General features: G+C 42.8%; 1 protein-coding gene across 7 annotated transcripts in view; it reads left to right on the forward strand.

Annotated features, from left to right (window-relative positions):
* Nucleotides 1–17,547, forward strand: part of BIN2 (bridging integrator 2) — a 37,639-nt gene extending 20,092 nt beyond the window's left edge. The window contains exons 3-12 of one of the 7 annotated variants that reach the window (XM_069584399.1): nucleotides 1,872–1,926; nucleotides 2,222–2,316; nucleotides 2,878–2,973; nucleotides 5,644–5,751; nucleotides 6,064–6,149; nucleotides 7,456–7,531; nucleotides 8,513–8,595; nucleotides 12,101–12,794; nucleotides 16,007–16,081; nucleotides 17,047–17,547. In XM_069584399.1, the coding sequence (XP_069440500.1) occupies nucleotides 1,872–1,926; nucleotides 2,222–2,316; nucleotides 2,878–2,973; nucleotides 5,644–5,751; nucleotides 6,064–6,149; nucleotides 7,456–7,531; nucleotides 8,513–8,595; nucleotides 12,101–12,794; nucleotides 16,007–16,081; nucleotides 17,047–17,076 (1,398 nt within the window). In that variant the 3' untranslated portion in view covers nucleotides 17,077–17,547. The remainder of the gene's footprint in view (nucleotides 1–1,871; nucleotides 1,927–2,221; nucleotides 2,317–2,877; nucleotides 2,974–5,643; nucleotides 5,752–6,063; nucleotides 6,150–7,455; nucleotides 7,532–8,512; nucleotides 8,596–12,100; nucleotides 12,795–16,006; nucleotides 16,082–17,046) is intronic. The other 6 variants (XM_069584400.1, XM_069584401.1, XM_069584402.1 and 3 more) reach the window with 6 other exon arrangements.
* Nucleotides 17,548–21,311: the final 3,764 nt, after the last annotated feature.

A 21,311-nucleotide genomic window follows, 5' to 3' on the forward strand; every position in this document is an offset into this window, starting at 1 on the left:
TACGCTATTAAAATCTGTCTCTGTCACTTTCTCAAGGTCACCCGTGACCTCCAATTACCAGGCTCAATGATTTCCTGATTCTTCATGCATTCTGACCTCTCTGTTCCATCTTACCCTTCTTCTGTCAGGATGTTCCTTTGATCCTTGTTTGCTGTGCCACACATACGATCCCAGTTCTTCTCCCACCCATCTGATGGCACCTCAGATTCCCTTGAGACTATCTGTCTTTGTGTCCCTTGAGCCCTGGCATGCAGCCCCTTGAAAAAGACTTTTAGCTTGAGGTATGGTCAAGAGTTTGAACTGGCTTAGAGGTGAGCTCTGGAGGCAAGAAGATGGATGCTAATCATCTAGCTTCCTTTGTTTACTTGACCAAGTAGACCTAGTTTTTCTGCTGCTGAAATTAAGTAATAATGATTTTTCTCACAAACAGTTCCACAGTTTAAACTTTTAAATTATGAGATGGAATTTTGTGAGTTTTCAGCTTTTTTCTCATAAATTTTTCATACTCTTGGTATACTCAACAGCCTACCTATAATGAACATAAGCGAATAAAACAAGCAAACATGTTCACAAGTATTTTCATGATGTACGGCAAAATGCCTCTTAGCTCAGATCATCTGAACGGAGGATCACTGCTCGGGTCTGCAGGCCTGGCCCTGTTGGATACCCTTGATGTGGGCTGTCCATCTAGTCCCACACTCCAAATGTTGGGAGTGTCAGTCTCCAAAAGGCTGATGGCCTGGGGTCAAAACTCCTCCTCACTCAATTCCTAGAAACTAGAATTCACACAGAGGAAGGAGTCCAGATATAAAGGGTCTTAGACAACACCATGAGGAACAATTGAGGAGGCCTATGAAAAAGAAGACCTTGTGAAATATGTCTTCAAAGCTGCGTGCAAGAGAGACTAGTTTGCTCTGAATACAGAGGGCCAACCTAGGACCAGTGGGCAGAAGGTCTAAGAGAGCTATTAAAAAATGAAGTGCGGGGGGGTGGGGGTGGGGGAGCAAAAAAAAAAAATGAAGTGCAAACACAACCTTGTAAATCAACCTTACTCCAATAAAAATTAACTAAAAAAAAACAACTGTACATTGGTGAGTGGTAAACAGTCCACCTGCCAGTGCAGGAGATGTACGAGATGCAAGTTTGATCTCTGGGTAGGGAAGATGTCCCGGAGAAGGAAATGGCAACCCACTCCAATATTCTTGCCTGGGAAATCCCATGGACAGAGGAGCCTGCTGGGCTACAGTCCATGGGGTCACAAAGAGTCGGACACGACTGAGCAACTGAGCACACACGCACACACATTGGTCAAAATCTTCCTGGAGGTGACGCAGTTTAGTCTCATGACAGTCAACCTAAATTTTCATAAGACCTACATAAAATTACACCTGGTAAAGAGTGTTGTTGATTAAAACATAAATACCAAAAGAAAAAAGGAAGTTCAGGGAAGGACAGGAATGGCCTGTGTCTGAGTACAAAGAAAGAAGGGAGCCTGGTGTCTGCAGAAAATGGTAGCAGTTTATCTACTCAGAGAGGTCAGGGTCAGCCAGAGGGTCACATAGATAGCTTCACATAGGATCCTTAAATTCCAAGGGTCTATTAGGTGGGAGTTCTCGTTCACTGGGGAGAACAAACCAAGGAAAAAAGACGTGCCAGTGCAGTGGGAGCAATTTCGCAACTTGAAATTTTATCCCAAAGGAGACAACCTACAACTTCTTGGTAAAGAGAATAGAAGCTGATATATAACATTTGCAGATGTTTGAAGAAATTCCAGGACTGATTTCTGCTTTTAACCTACTTTTCAACCTTGACACCTAGAGCATCTTTCCAGATATATCTCTTTAGTCATTAGAGGCACTTCTCCGTTTCAGGCAGAAGGTCATAAGCTATACAAGGACCTGAAGAACTTCCTCAGTGCAGTCAAAGGTGAGTATCAGGGAGCACAGGGGGATCCAGATGGTGTTTATGCAGCTACTAAGAAGTCGGGGGGATAGGGAAAAAACCAACCATACTCAGGCTTTTCATCACTTGCCTGTGCCTGACCCCTGGAACTTTGTGGACCAACGAAGAGTAACTTTTCCTATCCAACCCCACCCAGCTTCCCTCAGTGATAGCCCAAACCTACGGAATTCGCCCTTTTGGATTAGCCCCATTGATTTGCCTGTCACCTATATGATTATGTCAGACTACCTTATGGTAGCACTGAGTTCTCTCCTTTCAGTGATGCATGAAAGTTCAAAGAGAGTGTCAGAAACCCTGCAGGAGATCTACAGCAGCAAGTGGGACGGTCATGAGGAGCTGAAGGCCATCGTGGCGGTAAGAGTATGCTGGGCTTTACAGCTCTTCCACAGTCACCCTACCCTCATCTCAGCCTCCTCCCAGCTTCTCTGTCCAAGCAAACAGGAGAACAAAGGAGCCAATTCACACTGTTTGTTTGTATAGCCCTGATCACAGGTGGTAGGAAGGAGCTGTAACTATGAAGGTAAAAGCAAGTTTTCCCTAATCCGTGGATTCCTCTCTTTTTTATCCTTTTCCTCTCTTGAAAACCTTAGAAAGTTTTACCTACACAAAACCCAGTTTGTTGGTTTTGAAAACTAACTTTATGCAGTCATTTGCTCCCATACTTCCCTATCCTTCAAACTCTAGAGTCCAAGACTGTTCTTAATCCCTAGAATGTGTGTCCAGTCTCTTACAGGGCAGTTCCCGAGGAAGAGCTGTTTCTTCATCTGACTTTTCCCCAGAGTTCAAAATGCTCTTTTGAAAATATTGGTGCTCTCAAAGGAAGTTTGTTGCGGGAAGAATTGGGATATTTCCCTGGAATGAAGTTGCTGTTGAGAAGCGGGGCCCTTACCACTGCCCTCTGCCTCTATCCTACAGAATAATGATCTCCTTTGGGAAGACTATGAAGAGAAACTAGCTGACCAGGCTTTGAGGACCATGGAAAACTATGTGGCCCAGTTTAGTGAGATTAAGGTAATCAGTTTACAGCATCAAGGATGGATTATGGGTGGCCCATGTAAGTTAGAAGACAAGGAAGATCCCCTGGAGAAGAGAATCGCAGTCCACTCCAGTATTCTTGCCTGGAGAATTTCATGGACAGAGGAGCCTGGTAGGTTCCGGTCCAGGGAGTCACAGAGTTGGACATGACTGAGTGACTGTCTCTTTCACTTTCACCTGGGTAAAAGTACAAAGTAGAGTTAGAGCCCATGGTTAGGAATGAAGTTGGGTAGGTTAGGAAAAAGATTGAAAGTTGAGGGTTTACACAAGAGGTTAGCGTGAAGGGTTAGAGACAGTGTAAAGGTTACATTTAGATTTAGATTTCAGTGAACTAGATTTGGGCTGGTTTTGAATTAGATCCAGGTCAGAGCATCCCTTTTTGTTGTGAGAAACAGCTGGTGGGACTAAAGATATTTATTGTAGAGAAGAGAAAACTTAGAGGAGTCATAATAATTATCTTCAAATATTTGAAAGCCTGTTAGGTAAAAGAGGACTTCAGCCTGTTCTAAACTGTTCCAGAAAGTAGAATTAGAATTCATTAATTCATTCAACTCATATTTATTAAACATCTACTCTGTTGAACACTGTGCTGGTTTTAGATTAATATAGGAAGAAATTAAAGGAAGCCTCACTTAAATTTCCCATAGCTAAAGCTTTCCCAAAAAAATGAAATCTACTGAGAGATAGTGAGTTGTCCATTCTCTGTTCAAACAGAAGTCTAACTACTTCTTATCTTGGATATTGTGGATAAGCTTTGTGAATTGAATAGGAAGTTGGGTCAGATAATTAACAAGATCCTTTCAAGTTCTGTGGTTGAGAGAACAAGACAAAGCCATTACCATGGTTTGCCTCTCCCTGGTGTAATTTGTAGTTGGTATGAGATTGAGTAGATGTTCTCTCAGAGCTCATAATAGTTTGCAATGTTTATTATTATGCTGTAGGATTTTCAAACTACTTTATATTCAGCATTTGATCTTTAAAATAACACTATGGGGCAGCTGGGCTTCCCTGGTGTCGAAGTTCAGTTCAGTCGCTCAGTCATGTCTGACTCTGCAACCCCATGGACTGCAGCACGCCAGGCCTCCCTGTCCATCACCAACTCGGAGTTTACCCAAACTCATGTCCATCGAATTGGTGATGCCATCCAACTGTCTCATCCTCTGTCGTCCCCTTCTCCTTCTGCCCTCAATCTTTTCTCTTTTCAAATGAGTCAGTTCTTCACATCAGGTGGCCAAAGTATTGGAGTTTCAGCTTCAGCATCAGTCCTTCCAATGAATATTCAGGACTGATATCCTTTAGGATTCTTAAAGAAATGGGAATACCAGACCACCTGACCTGCCTCCTGAGAAATCTGTATGCAGGTCAGGAAGTAACAGTTAGAACCAGACATGGGACAGCAGACTGGTTCCAAATTGGGAAAGAAGTACGTCAAGGCTGTATATTGTCACCCTGCTTCTTTAACTTCTATGCAGAGTACATCATGAGAAACGCTGGGCTGGATGAAGTACAAGCTGGAATCAAGATTGCTGGGAGGTATATCAATAACCTCAGATATGCATATGATACCACCCTTATGGCAGAAAGTGAAGAAGAACTAAAGAGCCTCTTGATGAAAAAGTTGGCTTAAAGCTCAACATTTAGAAAACTAAGATCATGGCATCTAGTCCCATCATTTCATGGCAAATAGACAGGGAAACAATGAAAACAGTGAGAGACTTTATTTTGGGAGGCTCCAAAATCACTGCAGATGGTGACTGCAGCCATGACATAAAAAGACACTTGCTCCTTGGAAGAAAAGTTATGACCAACCTAGACAGCATATTAAAAAGCAGAGACATTACTTTGTGAACAAAGGGCCATCTAGTCAAAGCTATGGTTTTTCCAGTAGTCATGTATGGATGTGAGAGTTGGACCATAAAGAAAGCTGAGCACTGAAGAATTGATGCTTTTGAACTGTGGTGCTGGAGGAGACTCTTGAGAATCCCTTGGACTGCAAGGAGATCCAAGCAGTCCATCCTAAAGGAAATCAGTCCTTGGTGGCTCAGTGGTAAAGAATTCACCTGCCAGTGCAGGAGCCATGAGTTCGATCCCTGGGTCGAGAGGATCCCCTGGAAGAAGAAACAGCAACCTACTCCAGAATTCTTGCCTGAGAAGTCCTATGGACAGAGGAGCCTGGCAGGCTACAGTCCATGGGGTCACAAAAGTCAGACACAACTGAGCAACTAAACAACAACACAGGGCAGATGAGGCTACTGAGGCTCCAAAAGAGGCATGCCTTGCCCTGGGTGACAAGGCTAATAAATGGTAGTGATGGGAGTAAAACCCAAAAACTCCTGACTTTCAATTTAGTAAGTTTCTCAAGGCCATTTGTTCTGGGTGCTGAACCAGTTTCTAATAGGGTCGTAGGATATGTTGCAGTTGAGTGAGGGCTTCCAGGTGCTCTGGGGGATTGCCCTCTACTCTCTCCCCCTGAGAATTCTCCATTCTTTCCAGATAATGAGGGAGATCCCTGAGCACAAAACCCTGTTAGAAAGTACAATAAAATTTGATAATAGGACAGGAATGCTGCCTCTCTGATACTCTGTTACCAACATCCTGGTCACTTAAAAGTGAGTATCAAGGTCCTCTCTCTTGACTCTGGGTTAGGAAAGAATCGCCAAGCGGGGCCGGAAGCTTGTGGACTACGACAGTGCCCGACATCACCTGGAGGCAGTGCAGAATGCCAAGAAGAAAGATGAGGCCAAGACAGCCAAGGTGAAAAACAAACAAACCCTGGTAAAACCTCCATGCCCTCCCTTTACCCACAGTGGTGGCAGGTGGTTGAGCCAAGTTCGGTTTAGGAAATGATAAACTCAGCCTCCAGTGTCTTGAAGGAAATCCTGTTTCCTCTGACACCAATGCTCTCAGGATAGTCAGACTCAAGGCTGGGGAGGACACAGGTCTGGGGAAGGAGAGGCATGTTTCCTAGTAAGCCTAGTCCCTGAAAAAATGCAGAAGAGAGAGGAAGCAATCTGTAGCTTTGGGTTCAGGAATAAGGGGAATTGGTCTGTCTCTCTTACTACCTAGGCAGAGGAAGAGTTCAACAAAGCCCAGGTTGTGTTTGAAGATCTGAACCAGGAACTACTAGAGGAGCTGCCTGTCCTTTATAACAGGTAATGACTGAGTTTCAGAAGAAGGCTGGATCCCAGGCCCTGGGCAGCCCAAACATGTTGCCTCCTGAAAAGAGCCCTGGTCCAAGAATGGAATGTAGCCTCAGCCCTGCTCCTAACTTGCTGGGGGTTATTAGGCTCACCACCTTATCTCTGGACCTTGATTTCTTCATCTGAAATTCAGAGATTCTTTGCCCTACCAGCTTTTCTGGGTTTAAAGACAACATGTCTCTTAGGTAGGAGAGATCTTGGCAAGTAAAGTGCTGTCATCATGCCTGCTAGGAGTATCTGGTTTTATGCTTGAGTGTGTATTGTTTTAAACAAGCTTGGTTCATGAACATCTAGATTCATATATAAGATAAACCATGGGATGAGTGTTTCCATTAAAGAAGATGTTTTTGCTTCACAGTAGGTAAAAATGTTTTAGATATAAATTTCCCACATTGGAAAAGGAATCTGATCAGAAGTTCTGTTTGTATCCTATTTTCTTTTCATTGTACAAGATATGCTTTAATGCAGAGTATTTTATATTGTCACTTTATATTAGTCTATGAGTGAGGGATCCTTTATAATGACTACATGTATTCTAAATTATTAATTAGGTGATTCCTAATTTAAACAGAATTGAAATTTAATAGTTTCTTTAAATGTAAACTTCCACAGTTCATCTACAGTAGAATTTCATTAATGTACATACAGCTGCATAGACATCCAAGTACCACATACTGAGAAAGAATACTTATAATTACAGCTGTATGGCCTTATACATCACTTCTAAAATTCTTCAAAGCACTTGCATGTCTACTTCAGTATCTGAAGAGCCTGAATCAGTAACTTCATTCACGCATGCTAAGTCACTTGAGTCGTGTCCAACTCTTGGCAAGCCTGTGGATTGTAACCCTCCAGGCTCCCCTGTCCATGGGATTCTCCAGGCAAGGATACTGGAGTGGATTGCCATGCCCTTCCCAGGGGCTCTTCCCAACCTAGGGACTGAACCCATGTCTCCTGTGGCTCCTGCGTTGCAGGCAGATTCTTTACTTCTGAGCCACTGGGAAACTTCACTCATAGAGATCTGTTATACTTTTGGTATCATGTCTCCCCTGCCTTCCCACTCCTGAGAGTCTAATGTACTCCTGTCCTGGCTCTGATGAATCCAGATCCCAGCATCCTGAGTCTAGGCCATGCAGTGCTTTTCTATGAGGAGCCCGGCAGTGGCTGGCTTTGGCTTATGAGTCTACCTTATACTTCCAACAGAGACTTTCTTTACCAGCACTTACCTGTACGTGTTTGTTCTTTTGCTTCCTGATAGTCGTATTGGCTGTTATGTGACCATCTTCCAAAACATTTCCAACCTGAGGGATGTCTTCTACAGGGAAATGAGCAAGGTGAGAAGCATCTGGCCAATTTAGACACCTGAAACTGTTAGTCGCTCAGTCATGTCCAACTCTTGGCAATTCCATGGGCTGTAGCTTGCCAGGCTCTTCTGTCCATGGAATTCTCCAGGCAAGAATACTGGAGTGGGTTGCCACTCTCTTCTCCCAAGGATCTTCCCGACCCAGAGACTAAACTTGGGTCTCCTGCATTGCAGCCAGATTCCTTACCATCTGCGCCACCAGAGAAGCCCGTTTAGACACCTAGGAGGGTTTTTCTAACATATCTGAAGGTCGCTTTAATTTACATAACCTCATTAAATATCCATATTGGCATCACAGATGTTTACTTTTTTCTCATGGTGAAATAACAGCACTTGATGGACTGTGCTGCTCCATTAACAACTGAATGGTCTCCAAATGAGTTTCAGGTGCACCAAGGAGATTAGGACTATAGAAGGAACAGCTGAAATGGGGAACTAAGTTGTGTAATCTTTGTCTTCTGTTGCTGGGGAGTGGAGGTGGTGTTTAAACATAGCCCAGTTTCTCAGGGCATTGGTCTTGGAAAGGGCCAGTCCTATTTAGAGATGGGCAGCCATGGAACGTGACCCCATGGGGTCTTTTCTAGACCTGCAATTCCAAGACACCTTGCTGTTACAGTATTAATTATATTCACATCCATATCCACACATGTTCCTCTCCACAGTTTCTTGGCTAAATTATGGTTTGTCTAGTTGATATTACAATGACTTTTTGTTCCCTGGGTCACCTGAGAGACGCTAGAACCTCAAATCAATATCAGATATCAAGGACCTAGCCTTGAGAGAACTGTCAGTCTGATGGAAACGACAGAAATTAAGACACAACTGAGACACTAATGCAAAAGAGATGAGGAATTTTATCATTTAGAGTAGGAAGGTTTTATTTTGGGGAGAGAAGGAATTTGTTGGTCCCAGGTTCCCACGTGGCTAACATCTCTTCTCTTGCTTGCTCCAGCTGAACCACAATCTCTACGAGGTGATGAGCAAACTGGAGAAGCAACATTCTGACAAAGTCTTTGTGGTGAAGGGACTCTCAAGGTGAGCTGCTTCTGAGACTCATTTCTGTTTGGTTCATTCTGTGTGTGAACACATTCAGCACTCTCATCTCTGATCCCAAATCCTGACCTTTCCTTTGTGTCCAAGTGCATAATATTGTTTTTCGTTTGTGCTAGACCCCTAAATATATTATTTTTCTTTTGTGAAATACTTCAATGATAACTAAAGATAAAAAAGAATAGTACAACAAATAGCCATATAGCCATCACCAAATTTAAGAAATCACTTAATTAATTCCCTGGTGGCTCAGTGGATAGGAATCCGCCTGCCAATGAAGGGGACACAGGTTCAATCCCTAGTCTGGGAAGATCCCACATGCTGCAGAGCAAGTAAGCCCAAGTGCCACAGCTACTGAAGCCCACAAACCACAACCAAGAGTAGACCCCGCTTCTCCACAGCTAGAGAAAGCCTGTGTGCAGCAGCCAAGACCGAGTGCAACCAAAACTAAATAGATAAATACATAAAAACTTTTTAGAAGAAAAAAAGAATATATATAATTAAATCTCCCAGTATCCCTTCCCCACTCACTTTCTCTTCCTGTCCCCCACTGAGGGTAACCACTGTCTTAAATTTTAGTATTTATTATCCACATGTTTTTTTACTTTAATTATACACATATATGAATACACAAAAATACTATTTTGCATGTTTTAAAATTTTATTTAAATATAATTATACTGTATATATTCTTTTGTTCTTAGTATTGTTTTTGAGATTTACTTATCCTGTTGCTACATGTTGTTAGCTCTGATCTTTCCTTTTCATAACTGTTATGGATATTACTATATGGCTAGTTCACAATCTATTTGAACTGCTAGTGGACATTGACATTGCCTTCCAGTTTTATGCTATTACAAATAATGGTGCAATGAATGTGTTTTACATTTCTCCTTGTATGAATATTATTAAGAGTTTCTTTAGGATGTACTGGGAGTAGAATTGCTGACTCATAGAATCTGTACGTTTGGGTTCCTTCAGCCTTATGAGACATTACCATTGCCAGATTGCTCTCCAAAGCCATTGTCCCAGTTTACAGCCCAGCAGCAGTGAATTGAAGCCCCCATTGCTCCATATTCTTGCTACATGTGACATTGTCAGACTTCTTAATTTTTCCAAGGAAATGGGTATGAAATTGAATTTTTTGCAGTTTTAATTACATCTCCACAATGGCTGGTTAGCTTGAATATCTGTTCATGTTATTGACCTTTTAAGCTTCCTGTTCTGTGACTTTCATGTTTATCCTTTATTCACATTTTTCATGTAGATAGTTTACTTCTTTTTAAAAATTGATTTATATGAGGTGGGTTTTTTTTTATATTCTGGATATTAATCCTTCAGTGATACACATTACAAATACCTTTTCTTAACCTGTCATGAGTTGCTCTCCTGTGTGTGTCAATGTGGCATGTCTGTTACCTTCATAATGTGATCACTTTCTTATTCTAAAGCCTTTTAAGTTTTAGTAAGTTCTTTCTATGCACAAGGTTTTATGCTGAGAGTTAGGGACCCAGAGACATAGGTGACTTGTCTTTTCCCTGAAGTGACTTACAAAAGTTGGAGGGACACAAAATGTGCCTAAGAAAACAAGGAACAATATAAAATTGCACATACTAAGCACCTAAGGAGACCAGTTAGGAACCAAGAGTTAAGTGATTGCAATATGCAGATAGATGGTCAGGGAAGACTGAGGAGGTGCTGAAACTGAGTTTGAGATTTGAAGAAAGAATGGGACTCAGTATGTTGTTTGTATTTGATATTTGTATTACTCATTTAACAGTCAGTTACAGACTATTAAAAGGAATCACTAACGGGCCAATATAGACTTCCCTTTTCCAAAAACTCTATTTCTTCTCTTCCCAGCGTTGAAAACCAGAGTTCTCTCTGAGTCCATTCATCTGAAATTAACCATCATTTACACCAAGATGTCCTAGAACCTTGCAGAGAAATCTGATCTTTTCTTTCTATATCCTGGGCCTTCTAAACCTGCTGACCCATAAGATGCTAGTGCTAGAAAGAACCTTATATCACTTAGCTTATCTTACATCAGAAACTCCCACAGGGCTGGAACTAAATTATTACCTTTCTCTTCCTATCACTCTTCCTATCACTCTCTCCCATCCTTGAACCGAGGATACAGCACGTAGTTGCTATACATCAAGCAAATATTGGTGAGTTGCTTAATCAGGTAGTGGCTGGTACCCAGGAGGCACTTAAGGAGGTGAGTAGGAGTTAAGCTGATGTTGCCTGCAGAAGCACTCAGCACAGTATCCAGAATACTCAATAAATGTTGTAGTCAGTTTTCATTGTTCATGGTAGTTTTGTTATAGAAATCACCACAAGCACTGAATTAGTGAATACTGACCCACTGCTCCTAGGAGAAACATGGGGTTAGGTTCTTAGGAGCCCCTGGTTCCAACATTTTCATCAAGCAATCCATACAGAAGCTTTCTTGTATATTTGTTTAAAGACATTTAATATATATTGTTGATTCATTCATATTGGGAGAAGGCAATGGCAACCCACTCCAGTACTCTTGCCTGGAAGATTGCATGGATGGAGGAGCCTGGTGGGCTGCAGTACATGGGGTCACTAGGAGTCAGACACGACTGAGCGACTTCACTTTCACTTTTCACTTTCATGCGTTGGAGAAGGAAATGGCAACCCACTCCAGTATTCTTGCCTGGAGAATCCCAGAGACGGGGGAGCCTGGTGGGCTGCCGTCTATGAGGTCACACAGAGACACGACTGAAGCAGTTTAGTGGCAGCAGCAGCATTCATATTGAACCCACAGCCACCAGCACTATAACTCATGCCTGAATGAAGCTTATCTAACATATGTATTTTCTCTGGAAGGCACATCACAGACTTTCTGGTTTCAAATAGCACTTTGGCACTGCACTTAGAGGCCATTTTAAGCAGCAAAATCACCAAAGAAAATCACAACAATGTGTAAAAACTTGGCAAACAGGACATATTTACACTAAGAGAGCTAAAACAGGAAGGCAGAGGCTTGCCTTGTTAGACCTCAGTTGGGAGAGTACTGGTCAGGCAATCATTCTTCATAGCTGGCATTTGTCCGAGAGTGATTCTGAAAGTATCACAAGTGTTGATCTTGAGGTTTAAATAAATTTCAGAGGGTAGATGAATTTGCAAACACAGAATCCATGAGGATCAACTGTATTTCACTCATGAACTGTTCTTCCCTGAGGAAAATACTTTGTTAATATATTGCTGAGTTTTTTTCCAGTCATTTTTTCTTTATATATTTTTAGATAATCAAGATTGTGATATGGATAAAAATTCTGTAGCCTTTTTCCACTTTACTTTATAATTTAAGCACTATTGCAAATTATACAAACTTTCTGATGCCATTTAAAATTGCTTTTTCTGTTTTATTATTATATGAATGTATCATTATATATTTGAGATATTGGGGTTACTTCTAGTTTTTCACTCTTCTGAATCTAAACACCCTTCCTTTTTTTAGCAGCAACAGACGCTCTTTAGTCATCTCTCCCCCAGTTCGAACATCTACAGTCTCCAGCCCTCTAACCTCACCTACCAGTCCTTCCGCACTTTCCTTGAAGAGTGAGAAGGACTCCAGCTCAGCAAGTGAAGAAGAGCTGGCATCTGATTCAGCCCAGGGAGAAGACAACTCTGAGATTAAAGAAGAGCCCTTAAAAGACAAGGAAACAGAGGAGGAGGCCGAGACAAGCTCCTCTGAGGAAGAAGAGCCTCTGCTAGCCTGCAATGGCCCCACCCAGTCCCAGCCCTCACCCCTCACTGAGGATAGAGAGTCCCAGGAGGAAGTTTTCCCTTGCTCCCCAGCTCCATCACCAGCCAGAGCTCTGACCCCTTCAGAGCAGGCTTCATCTTCCTCAGTAGCAGTCCTCCGAACTCGTACCTCAAGCGAGGGATCTGAAGAGCTAAAGAAGAGAGTCTCTGTGCAGAGGGCTTCAGCACCACCTAGTAGGCCTCCGCCACCCAGAGCCACTCCCAGTCCTAGGGGCTCCTTAGGGAACACGCCCTCCAGCCCTCCAGCCTCACCCACCAGCCGTAGGGCTTCCTCAGAGGCCTCTCCTGACCCACAGCCACCAGAGAAGCCAGTAAGAGAAAAGGAAAACACCAGCAATCTGAACCCAGAAGAACTTTGTACTTCCCCTACTTTGATGATCTCTCAGGTGAGCATAGATCTGGCTGAGTCTTTATTCCCTTTTATAATCTCCATGGGGATCATTTTTGCTATGCTCAGGTTGCCCCACAGTAGATAGGATTTTACGTCATTATATTACAGTTTCAAGGATAGTCTCAGACACCTTTTTTGGTTCTGGGATTTCTTGCACATCATCATAGCAACTAATTTAGTGATTTGTACTGCTAGGGTAATTGACTTTTGCAAAGGGCTTATCTCTAATATTAGTATAACCAGATTGTTACTAATTCTTTCTTTCTTTTGCTCCAAGTTCTGGGAGTTCCCAATATAAAGTACCCACAACTGACATCTGATTATTACTTTTTAATGTGGGGTAGGGAGGAAGGTCTCATTTCACTTTGTCATACTTGTAACTATGGTAAACAGACGCCAAGCAAAATGGCATCAGCAAATTTCCAAGGCATTGTCTTTGATGAGAGAGGCCTAGAAGGAACTCACAGAGGACAGTAAAGCAAAAGGATGGTCTTTTGAAAAGTGAAAATTTTGATGAGAAAAGGATTGTGTTAAAATAGAAACGCAGACCCTCTGTGAAAGATCTGGAAATCAAGTCATATTCTATTCAAATTACATGGAAAGTCTATCATATAGAAGAGAGATTTGACTTGTTCTTCAAGACTCCTGAGGACAGAAAAAGGCCCTATGTGTGAAGTTTTTTTTTTAAGGTACACTTTGAATCAGTGTAGAGGAACTTTCAGCGATTAGCTCTGTTAAAAAATGGCATGGGAAAAATATTTTTTTAATACAGGGAAAGGGGGCACCAGGGGCATCCAAAAACCAAAGGATGAGCCACCTTGAAAAATAGTTCCCCTTCCTTGATGTTAGAAGCTCAGGCTATGTGGTCACCTACCTGTCAGGTGCATTGTGCAGAGTATTATGGTGCAGCATCTGACTGGATGGCATCCAGATTCATTCATTCAATCCACAATCATTCATTAAACCCCTTCTATGTGCCAAACACTTTTCTAGGAAGTAGGGTTATTAGAGTAAAGCCAAACACAAAATTCTCTGCCTTCCTGCATCTTACCTTTTAGTGGAGGGGAAAGACAAGAAACAGAATAAGTAAGTAAAATTATAGTTTAGTGTTAATAAGAGTTACAGAGAAAAACTAAGTAGGGGAAGGGACCAGAAGGGGGTGCTGAATTGCAGTTTTAAACAGTGGTCAGAAAAGGTGACACTTGGCAGTGAAGGAGGCCAGGTCATGAACCATGTGGATATCTAGGAGTGTGAGATGTCTGGTACACCTCAGATCATAGCACCCTACTACTGGGTATGCCTACCTGAAGGTTGACCCAGCTCTCTTGGGAGCTCCCTGCTGTCTGAGAGGAGCTAGCATGGACAAAGGGCACAAGGCTGTGATGCCTGGCAAGACAAGGAAGATAGAAAACACGAGGACAATAAGCTTATCTCAGCTGACTCCCCTGAGGTACTAAAATCTGAGTCATCAAGGGTGTTATATCCTTGCCTGGGAAGGATACTCACGTGACTCACGTGAGATATTGAGATATTGAAAATGCTAATACGTAGGACATAAAACTTGCCCTTGGCTGGTCTCCGGTCTGAGGTTGCCATTCCGTGTGAGAGAGATATGCAGGACACGTGGATAGTGCATAAGCACAAGGCCACTGTGGGGTTTTGGTTAGTGAAGAGTAGAGTCACTTTTCTGCACTGAAAAGCAACTCAACTCTATGGAAAATCCAAAATTGAATTTGACTTTGTAATGTATGATTTTAGTATAGAGGCAGCAATAGAATGACCTGTTTGGCTCAGGTGAATAAGTTTGCATTCTTGGAGTAATTTTACTGAAGGGGAAATTCTGGGGGCCATGATGCTATTTGATACTTTGAGGAACAGGTTAGTAACACTATCTTCCTAGGGAAAGAGGTGCAGGACACAACCTCGTTACATTTGAGATTTATATAGTGTTTCCTTACTCGCATTACTCGCAGCCTCTCCTATGGGATTGCTTTAGTCAGTGGCTAAGGAGACATATTTTTTCTGTGGAATTAAGCAATAGAGCATCTTACATCCTGGCCTGTCAGTATCATCAGTCCTTTGAAGCTTGTGTCCCTATAAAATTTGTTCACCTCCCTCACAGATACATCATAAATCATATGTTCTCTCAAGCAGAACTGTGGACCTATCACATATAAAAGTGGGCAAATAGAAAGATAACTGAGAAAATCTGTTCTTGCCCAGCATTTGAATCACCTGAGAGAACATGAAGATTTTGACAACTTCCTTGGAGGTAGCACTTACTTATTTGGAGGTAGAATTGTTGTTGTTTAGTTGCTAAGTCATGTCTGATTCTTTGTGACCCCATGAACTGCAGCCTGCCAGGCTCTTCTGTCCATGGGATTCTCCAAGCACGAATACTGGAGTGGGTTGCCATTTCCTTCACGGGATCTTCCCGACCCATGGATTGAACCCGAGTCATCTGCCTTGCAGGCAGATTCTTTACCAATGAGCCACCATGGAAGCCCAGAGGTAGTATTACCTTTGAGGTAATTCATGGCCTAGAATCAGCAGAGGGACTAAGAATAAGGAAATTTTCCTGAAAGGAGAAATCACAGAATTTCACATGACTGTCATACTGTTAGGTTTTACTTTAAAAGGATGACTTTTATAGTGTGTAAATAAAATTTCAATTTTTAAAAAATCTTTTTAAACCTTAAGAGTGCCAAGGTCTTCCCCTGTCTTAGCAGTTCCACACCTCAGGCTCCCATCTCAGAACCTAGACCTTTTCCCAAAGAAGACATCATACCACTTGGCTCTCCTAACTGCCAGGGGTTAGGATCATCTAAATGTGTGCATTCTTGAGGAGAATTGGTCTAAAAGTGGTAGCTAGTGGTTTTAAGTCCTATATTTGTATCCTTACAGACCATCACATAAATACATCTATATAGATGCATGTCACACAAATCATGGAAACAGTTCTGGAATTCAAAGGCCTGGTTGCCTGTCCCAGCAAGTCACTTCAGCCTTTGAATCTTGTTTTCCTAATCCAAGAGAGGATGACATAAAGCCTTCCCTGATGCTTTCAGGCTGCAGTGAAACAACTTTATATGTTTGCCCTTAGTATTACCTGTGACCCTAATAAAGTGTAGGGCACAAAAGACCCTTCTAAGCCGACAGGCTGGGAGGTTGAGCCACATCTCACCAGTAGAACTCTCCTTTTTGTAGAACCAAAGTCTTCAGCTTCATGGCTCTGCAGTTCCAGAAGAGAGCAATGTCATACCACATGAGCCTGAAGAAGAGGTAAGAAGGCCAGATGCTCAGAGAACACCGGGGTGGTGAGACTGGGATTGGGGATGGACCAAGGCTTGGCTGCAGGCTGGAATCCTCACTGTGGGCTGCACGGGGAACCCAGCAGTGAACAGATTCCTTAGGGCAAAGTCAAGCAGGTGGGAGCCAGAAGAATCAAGAGTAAATGAGGCTTCCTTTGTGCCCGTTTCCCAACTGGCTTTGGATTTCCTGATCCCTTCTCATAGCCGTCTCCTAAGAATATATTTAGTTATGCCTAAACTTATTTCAAAAAGGAGTTAAGAGACTCAAAAGGCATACAAAAGGTAAATACACACACACACAATGTAGCAAAGTAATGCAGAATTCTGTACATTAGTGATAGTGACATAAAACGGAGCCATGAATTAGGCAGATACAAAAATGCATTCTGTAAAGTAGACTTACTAACGATAGACCACAAAATTGGTTCCAGACTTTCTAACATCCAAGAAGAAGAGGGAAAACCTGATCAGCTCACCCACTTTATGATGCCCCTTCCTTAAGAGAACATCTCCTGCTACTAAGATGAAAAGAAATCTCTTCTGGGACTTCCCTGGTGGTCCAGTGGTTAAAAATTTGCTTTCCATCGCTGGGGACATGGGTTCAAGCCCTGGTCAGGGAACTAAGATCCCACATGCTGAGGGTCAGCTAAGCCCGACCACAACCAAGACCCAATACAGCTAGAAATAAGTAATATTTTTAAAAAGAAATCTCCTCTGCGAATCCTTACAAAGAGATGGTGAATGAGATAGTGAACAGTCTCTGCAATAAGGCTTTAAAATCATCCCGATAGCCAGTTTCACATCCTCCCCCACCCCCCATAAAGGCCAGTGCATTACACTAAATATATTCAGGAGAGGAAGGCTGATTTTTTATTTCCCTTGAGTGGTTGGTGGGAGGGCAGGTCCACATCTAATGCAATCATGTTTACTTTCTAGGTGTCTGCCATTCAAAATGCCCAACTCTGAAGAGGAACCGCGAGGACCTCCCCACACACCTCCCTGGAGAAAGTCCTCAGCTAGAGGATGTAGGTCAGAGGGACTAACGACCCAGCATTCATTCCTGGTTTCTCAGGCTCTGAATCCCGGCTGTCTCTAAAGACCTAGCATTAATGGAGGCTGAGGAGCACACTTAGGGGAGGGAGGGAGGCAGGCTTGGGAGAAGAGACTGTTGGAATATTTAGTTCAGGTTTTAGCATTTTGACAGTAATAAGACCTTATATACTAATTAAGTGGGACTAAAATTATAGTGAGACTATAAAAAGCAAAAGCAAAAAAAAAAAGCAAAAGCATCTGTGGACATAGACATCTGTCCTCATACAGACATATAACCACATATGCCCAGAGACTCATGCACAAATCTTTGATTTACCAGTCATTTTGCAGGACTTAAAGCCAAAAGAACAGATTTTCAGATTGATAAATAAAGTATTATTCTGATGTGTGTGGGGTTTCTTTTTTGGACACAGGAAGTTGTTCCAGGCCGGCACACTGTCCTCCACTTAGGCAAGGTTATTGACTGTACCCCAGGTTCAGAAAGCTTTAGTCACATCCCTGACCTCCAGCTCCCCCTACCTTGTGGCTATAACACTTTGCTGATGCCTGGGGCTACAGGCTTCTCTCCTCAGTCTAGATGCATTGTTGCCTACCTCCTCTGCCCTTTGGTTAATAAGCAGATATCCTTGGAAAGGGGTTTTATTTTAGAGCTGTGTCTAGTGTCTACAGATTGGTACTTGATGTAAGTAAGGCTCTGACCAGGGTGGAAGAAGAAACAGAACTCCAAGTGAAGGGGAAGGATTCATGGTATAGATACAAAGTGCAATGGAAGTGGTATGGAATTTGGAATCAGAACTTTTGGATTCAAGTACTATCATTTGCTTCTGTGAAAACATTAAAAACTAACTTCGAGCACTTCCCAGATGGTCCACTGGTTGAGAATACGCCTGCCAATGCTTGGGACATGGGTTTGATCCCTGATCTGGGAAGATTCCACATGCCAAGGGGCAACTGAGCCCTCACGCCACAACTGCTGAGCCCAAGCACCCTAGTTCATGCTCTGCAACGAGAAGCCACTGCAATGAGAAGCCTGTGTACCACAACTAGAGAAAACCCAGTGCAGCCAAAAGTAAATAAATAATAAATTTTTAAAAAATTTCACTTTGAAGTCCTGCCACCCTGATAAATATGCATACATATAAAAGCACTCATCCATTTTTGCTTTTGTTTCTGGGGGTGATTAATGATGTCACTATTCGTTCAGTCATTCAGCAAGAATTTATTGAGTAGTCTGCCAAGCACTGCACTGAGTACTAGAGAAACAATGAGGATGGGGGAGAGTAAGAACTTTATAGAGACAGACTGCTCAGCAGGGAGCAGAACAGGCAGGATTTAGCAATGAGTGAGAGGAGACATGTGATGAAGACTGAAGTTTTGAGGAATTATTTTAGGTTAGGCTTGGTGGTAACATTTCCTGGAATGGTGACTACAGGAGGAAATGCATTATATATGAGTTTTCTGGTTTCAGACAACAAACTGACACAATTCAGCACTAAAGGATATGATGGAAGGATATTACGCAGCTCACAGAACTGAAAGACAACCAGGCTGCAGAAAGGACCAGTCTACGGATGTCTGTAGCAGGAATGCATGGGCTGCCTCTCCTGGCTGCTGTCATTGGAAGACTCAGCTTCAGCTGTCTCCTGCCACTGTGTTCTTTCCCTGGAGAAAGACTCTGACTGGCCCAGTGTAGGGGGAGGCATGTTAGTGTCTACAGGAATGACAGGAAGACCGTGTTGGTGGTGGTAGAGGGTGGGAGTAGGAAGGAGGGTGGATTACAAAGAAGGGCAAAGAAGCTTTGGGGTGATTTGACTGGGATAGTGGTGATAATTTAATATGTATCCCTTTGTCAAAACTGATCAAATTGTACCCTTTATGTGCAGTTTATTGGGTGTCCCACACAAACATTAATACAAAGAGCCTCAGAACTTGCGGGACTTTTCAGTAGACATGTCACTTAGGGAGCTGGAAATGCATATTCGTACTTAGGAGTCATTTTTCTAAGATCTAATCCTGTTATTGTTCCATTTTAAAAACTTCAGAGGATCTCTAATGAAGTGGAGGTTGCATATCCCCCTATCAAAGTCCTCCTGTCTGTATTTTAATTCCTCTCCTAGAAGGCTTCCCGCTCCCCTGGCACTCAGTCACTGCTGCGGGTGATACTCTAGGACTAATGGAGGGGGTAGGGGAATGCTAGGAATACAGGCTTCCTGGCTGTTCAAGGCCCTCCAGGACCTGCATAGAATGCTCCTCCCAAGGCAAAACCCCAGTTCAAGCCTTTTCTCTTTTGGGCTTTCCTGACCCTCATCTCCTAGGAAGCTGATCCTCTTTGGAAAGTGTGCCAGAGAGGACTCCTAGGGTCCTTGGTCTATTGGTGGGGAGATAAGCACTCAAGGTAACTTCCACAAAAGAGGCACAAATGAAGTGGAAAACTTAACTGTGTGAGACTGACGCTCTATTAGCATATGCCGCCTCCCCACCTGAGGCTCCAGGAATATTGGGAAGAGGGCTAGTAAGCTGGGCATGAGTAATCATTTTGCTTATCTAGGGCAGATGGTCCCAGTTAGGAATCAAATTGTTTACCCTAATTTGAAAAATGGTGAAGTTGTAGCTGGTCCAGTGGTAGTGGGTTGACAGAACTTACTAGACTAGGACTTAGAAGACTGCCATCCTGGCAGCACCACAAGAAGGGGCTGAAAGCTGGGCAGAGATGAATATGTCTTACCCTCTACCCTGAGGCCCCTGGAGGTCTGTTGCCATAAGGATGGCTGCAGCTTCTGAAGTCTGGCATTTAATACTTGGAGAATACTGGTAGCTCACCACCACCTGAGGCGTCATTCATCACCTATCTGTATGCATCTAGAATTGATTGCAAGCCCATCACCCAATCCCTGACTTCCAACAATGTGAAGGAGACTATTGACAGACCAGGGAAAATATCCAGAGAATACTAGAAACTAGACACATCCAGGATACACGGGACACACCAGAGAGCAGAGGACACACTGATTACGGTACTGGTTATTTTATGCTGAAGTGGATGCTGAGCATGTGCATGCATGTTGTTCACTCAATCGTGCCCGACTTTTTGAGACCCCATACACTGCAGCACACCAGGCTTTCATGTCCTTCACCATCTCCTGCAGTTTTCTCAAATTCGTGTCCATTGAGTTGGTGATGCCATCCAACCATCTCATCCTCTGTCGTCCCCTTCTCCTCCTGCCTTCAGTCTTTCTCAGCATCAAGGTCTCTTCCAAAGACTCGGCTGTTCCCACCAGGTGGCCAAAGTAGTGGAGCTTCAGCTTCAGCATCAATCCTTCCAATGAATATTCAGGGTTGATTTCCTTTAAGACTGACTGGTTTGATCCCCTTGCTGTCCACGGGACTCTCAAGTCTTCTCCAACACCACAGTTCGAAGGCATCAGTTCTTTGGTGTTCAGCCTTTTTTATTGTCCAGCTCTCATATCCATACATGATGACAACTGGAAAAACCATAGCTTTTAGCTAGATGGACATTTGTAGGCAAAGTAATGTCTCTGCTTTTTAATATGCTGTCTAGGCTTGTCATTGCTTTTCTTTCAAGGAGCAAGCGTCTTTTAATTTCATGGTTGCAATCACCTTCCACAGTGATTTTGGAGTCCAAGAAAAGTCTGTCACTGTTCCATTGTTTCCCCATCTATTTGCTGTGAAATGATGGAACCAGATGCCCTGACCTTAGTTTTCTGAATGTTGAGTTTTAAGCCAACTTTTTCACTCTCCTCTTTCACCTTCATCAAGAGGCTCTTTAATTCCTTAAATCCTTCTTTGCTTTCTCTGCCATAAGGGTGGTGTCATCTGCATATCTGAAGTTATTGACATTTCTGCCCACAATCTTGATTCCAGCTTGTGCTTCATCCAGCCCTGCATTTTGCTCAGTGTACTCTCTATATAAGTTAAATAAGCACGATGACAATATACAGCCTTGACATACTCCTTTCCCAATTTGGAACCAGTCCGTGCATGCATATGGACCCTATTTTTCCGCATGTTTACACTTTCAAAGTGAATGGCATGTGCCAACATGGATAAAATCATGTACCAGCAAACCTTTTAAGGTTACATTTTAAACAGAAAAAAAGATGCTTCTGAGAGACTATGAACCTTCACAT

Source organism: Ovis canadensis, chromosome 3 (genome assembly GCF_042477335.2).
Source record: "Ovis canadensis isolate MfBH-ARS-UI-01 breed Bighorn chromosome 3, ARS-UI_OviCan_v2, whole genome shotgun sequence".
NCBI lineage: Eukaryota > Metazoa > Chordata > Mammalia > Artiodactyla > Bovidae > Ovis > Ovis canadensis.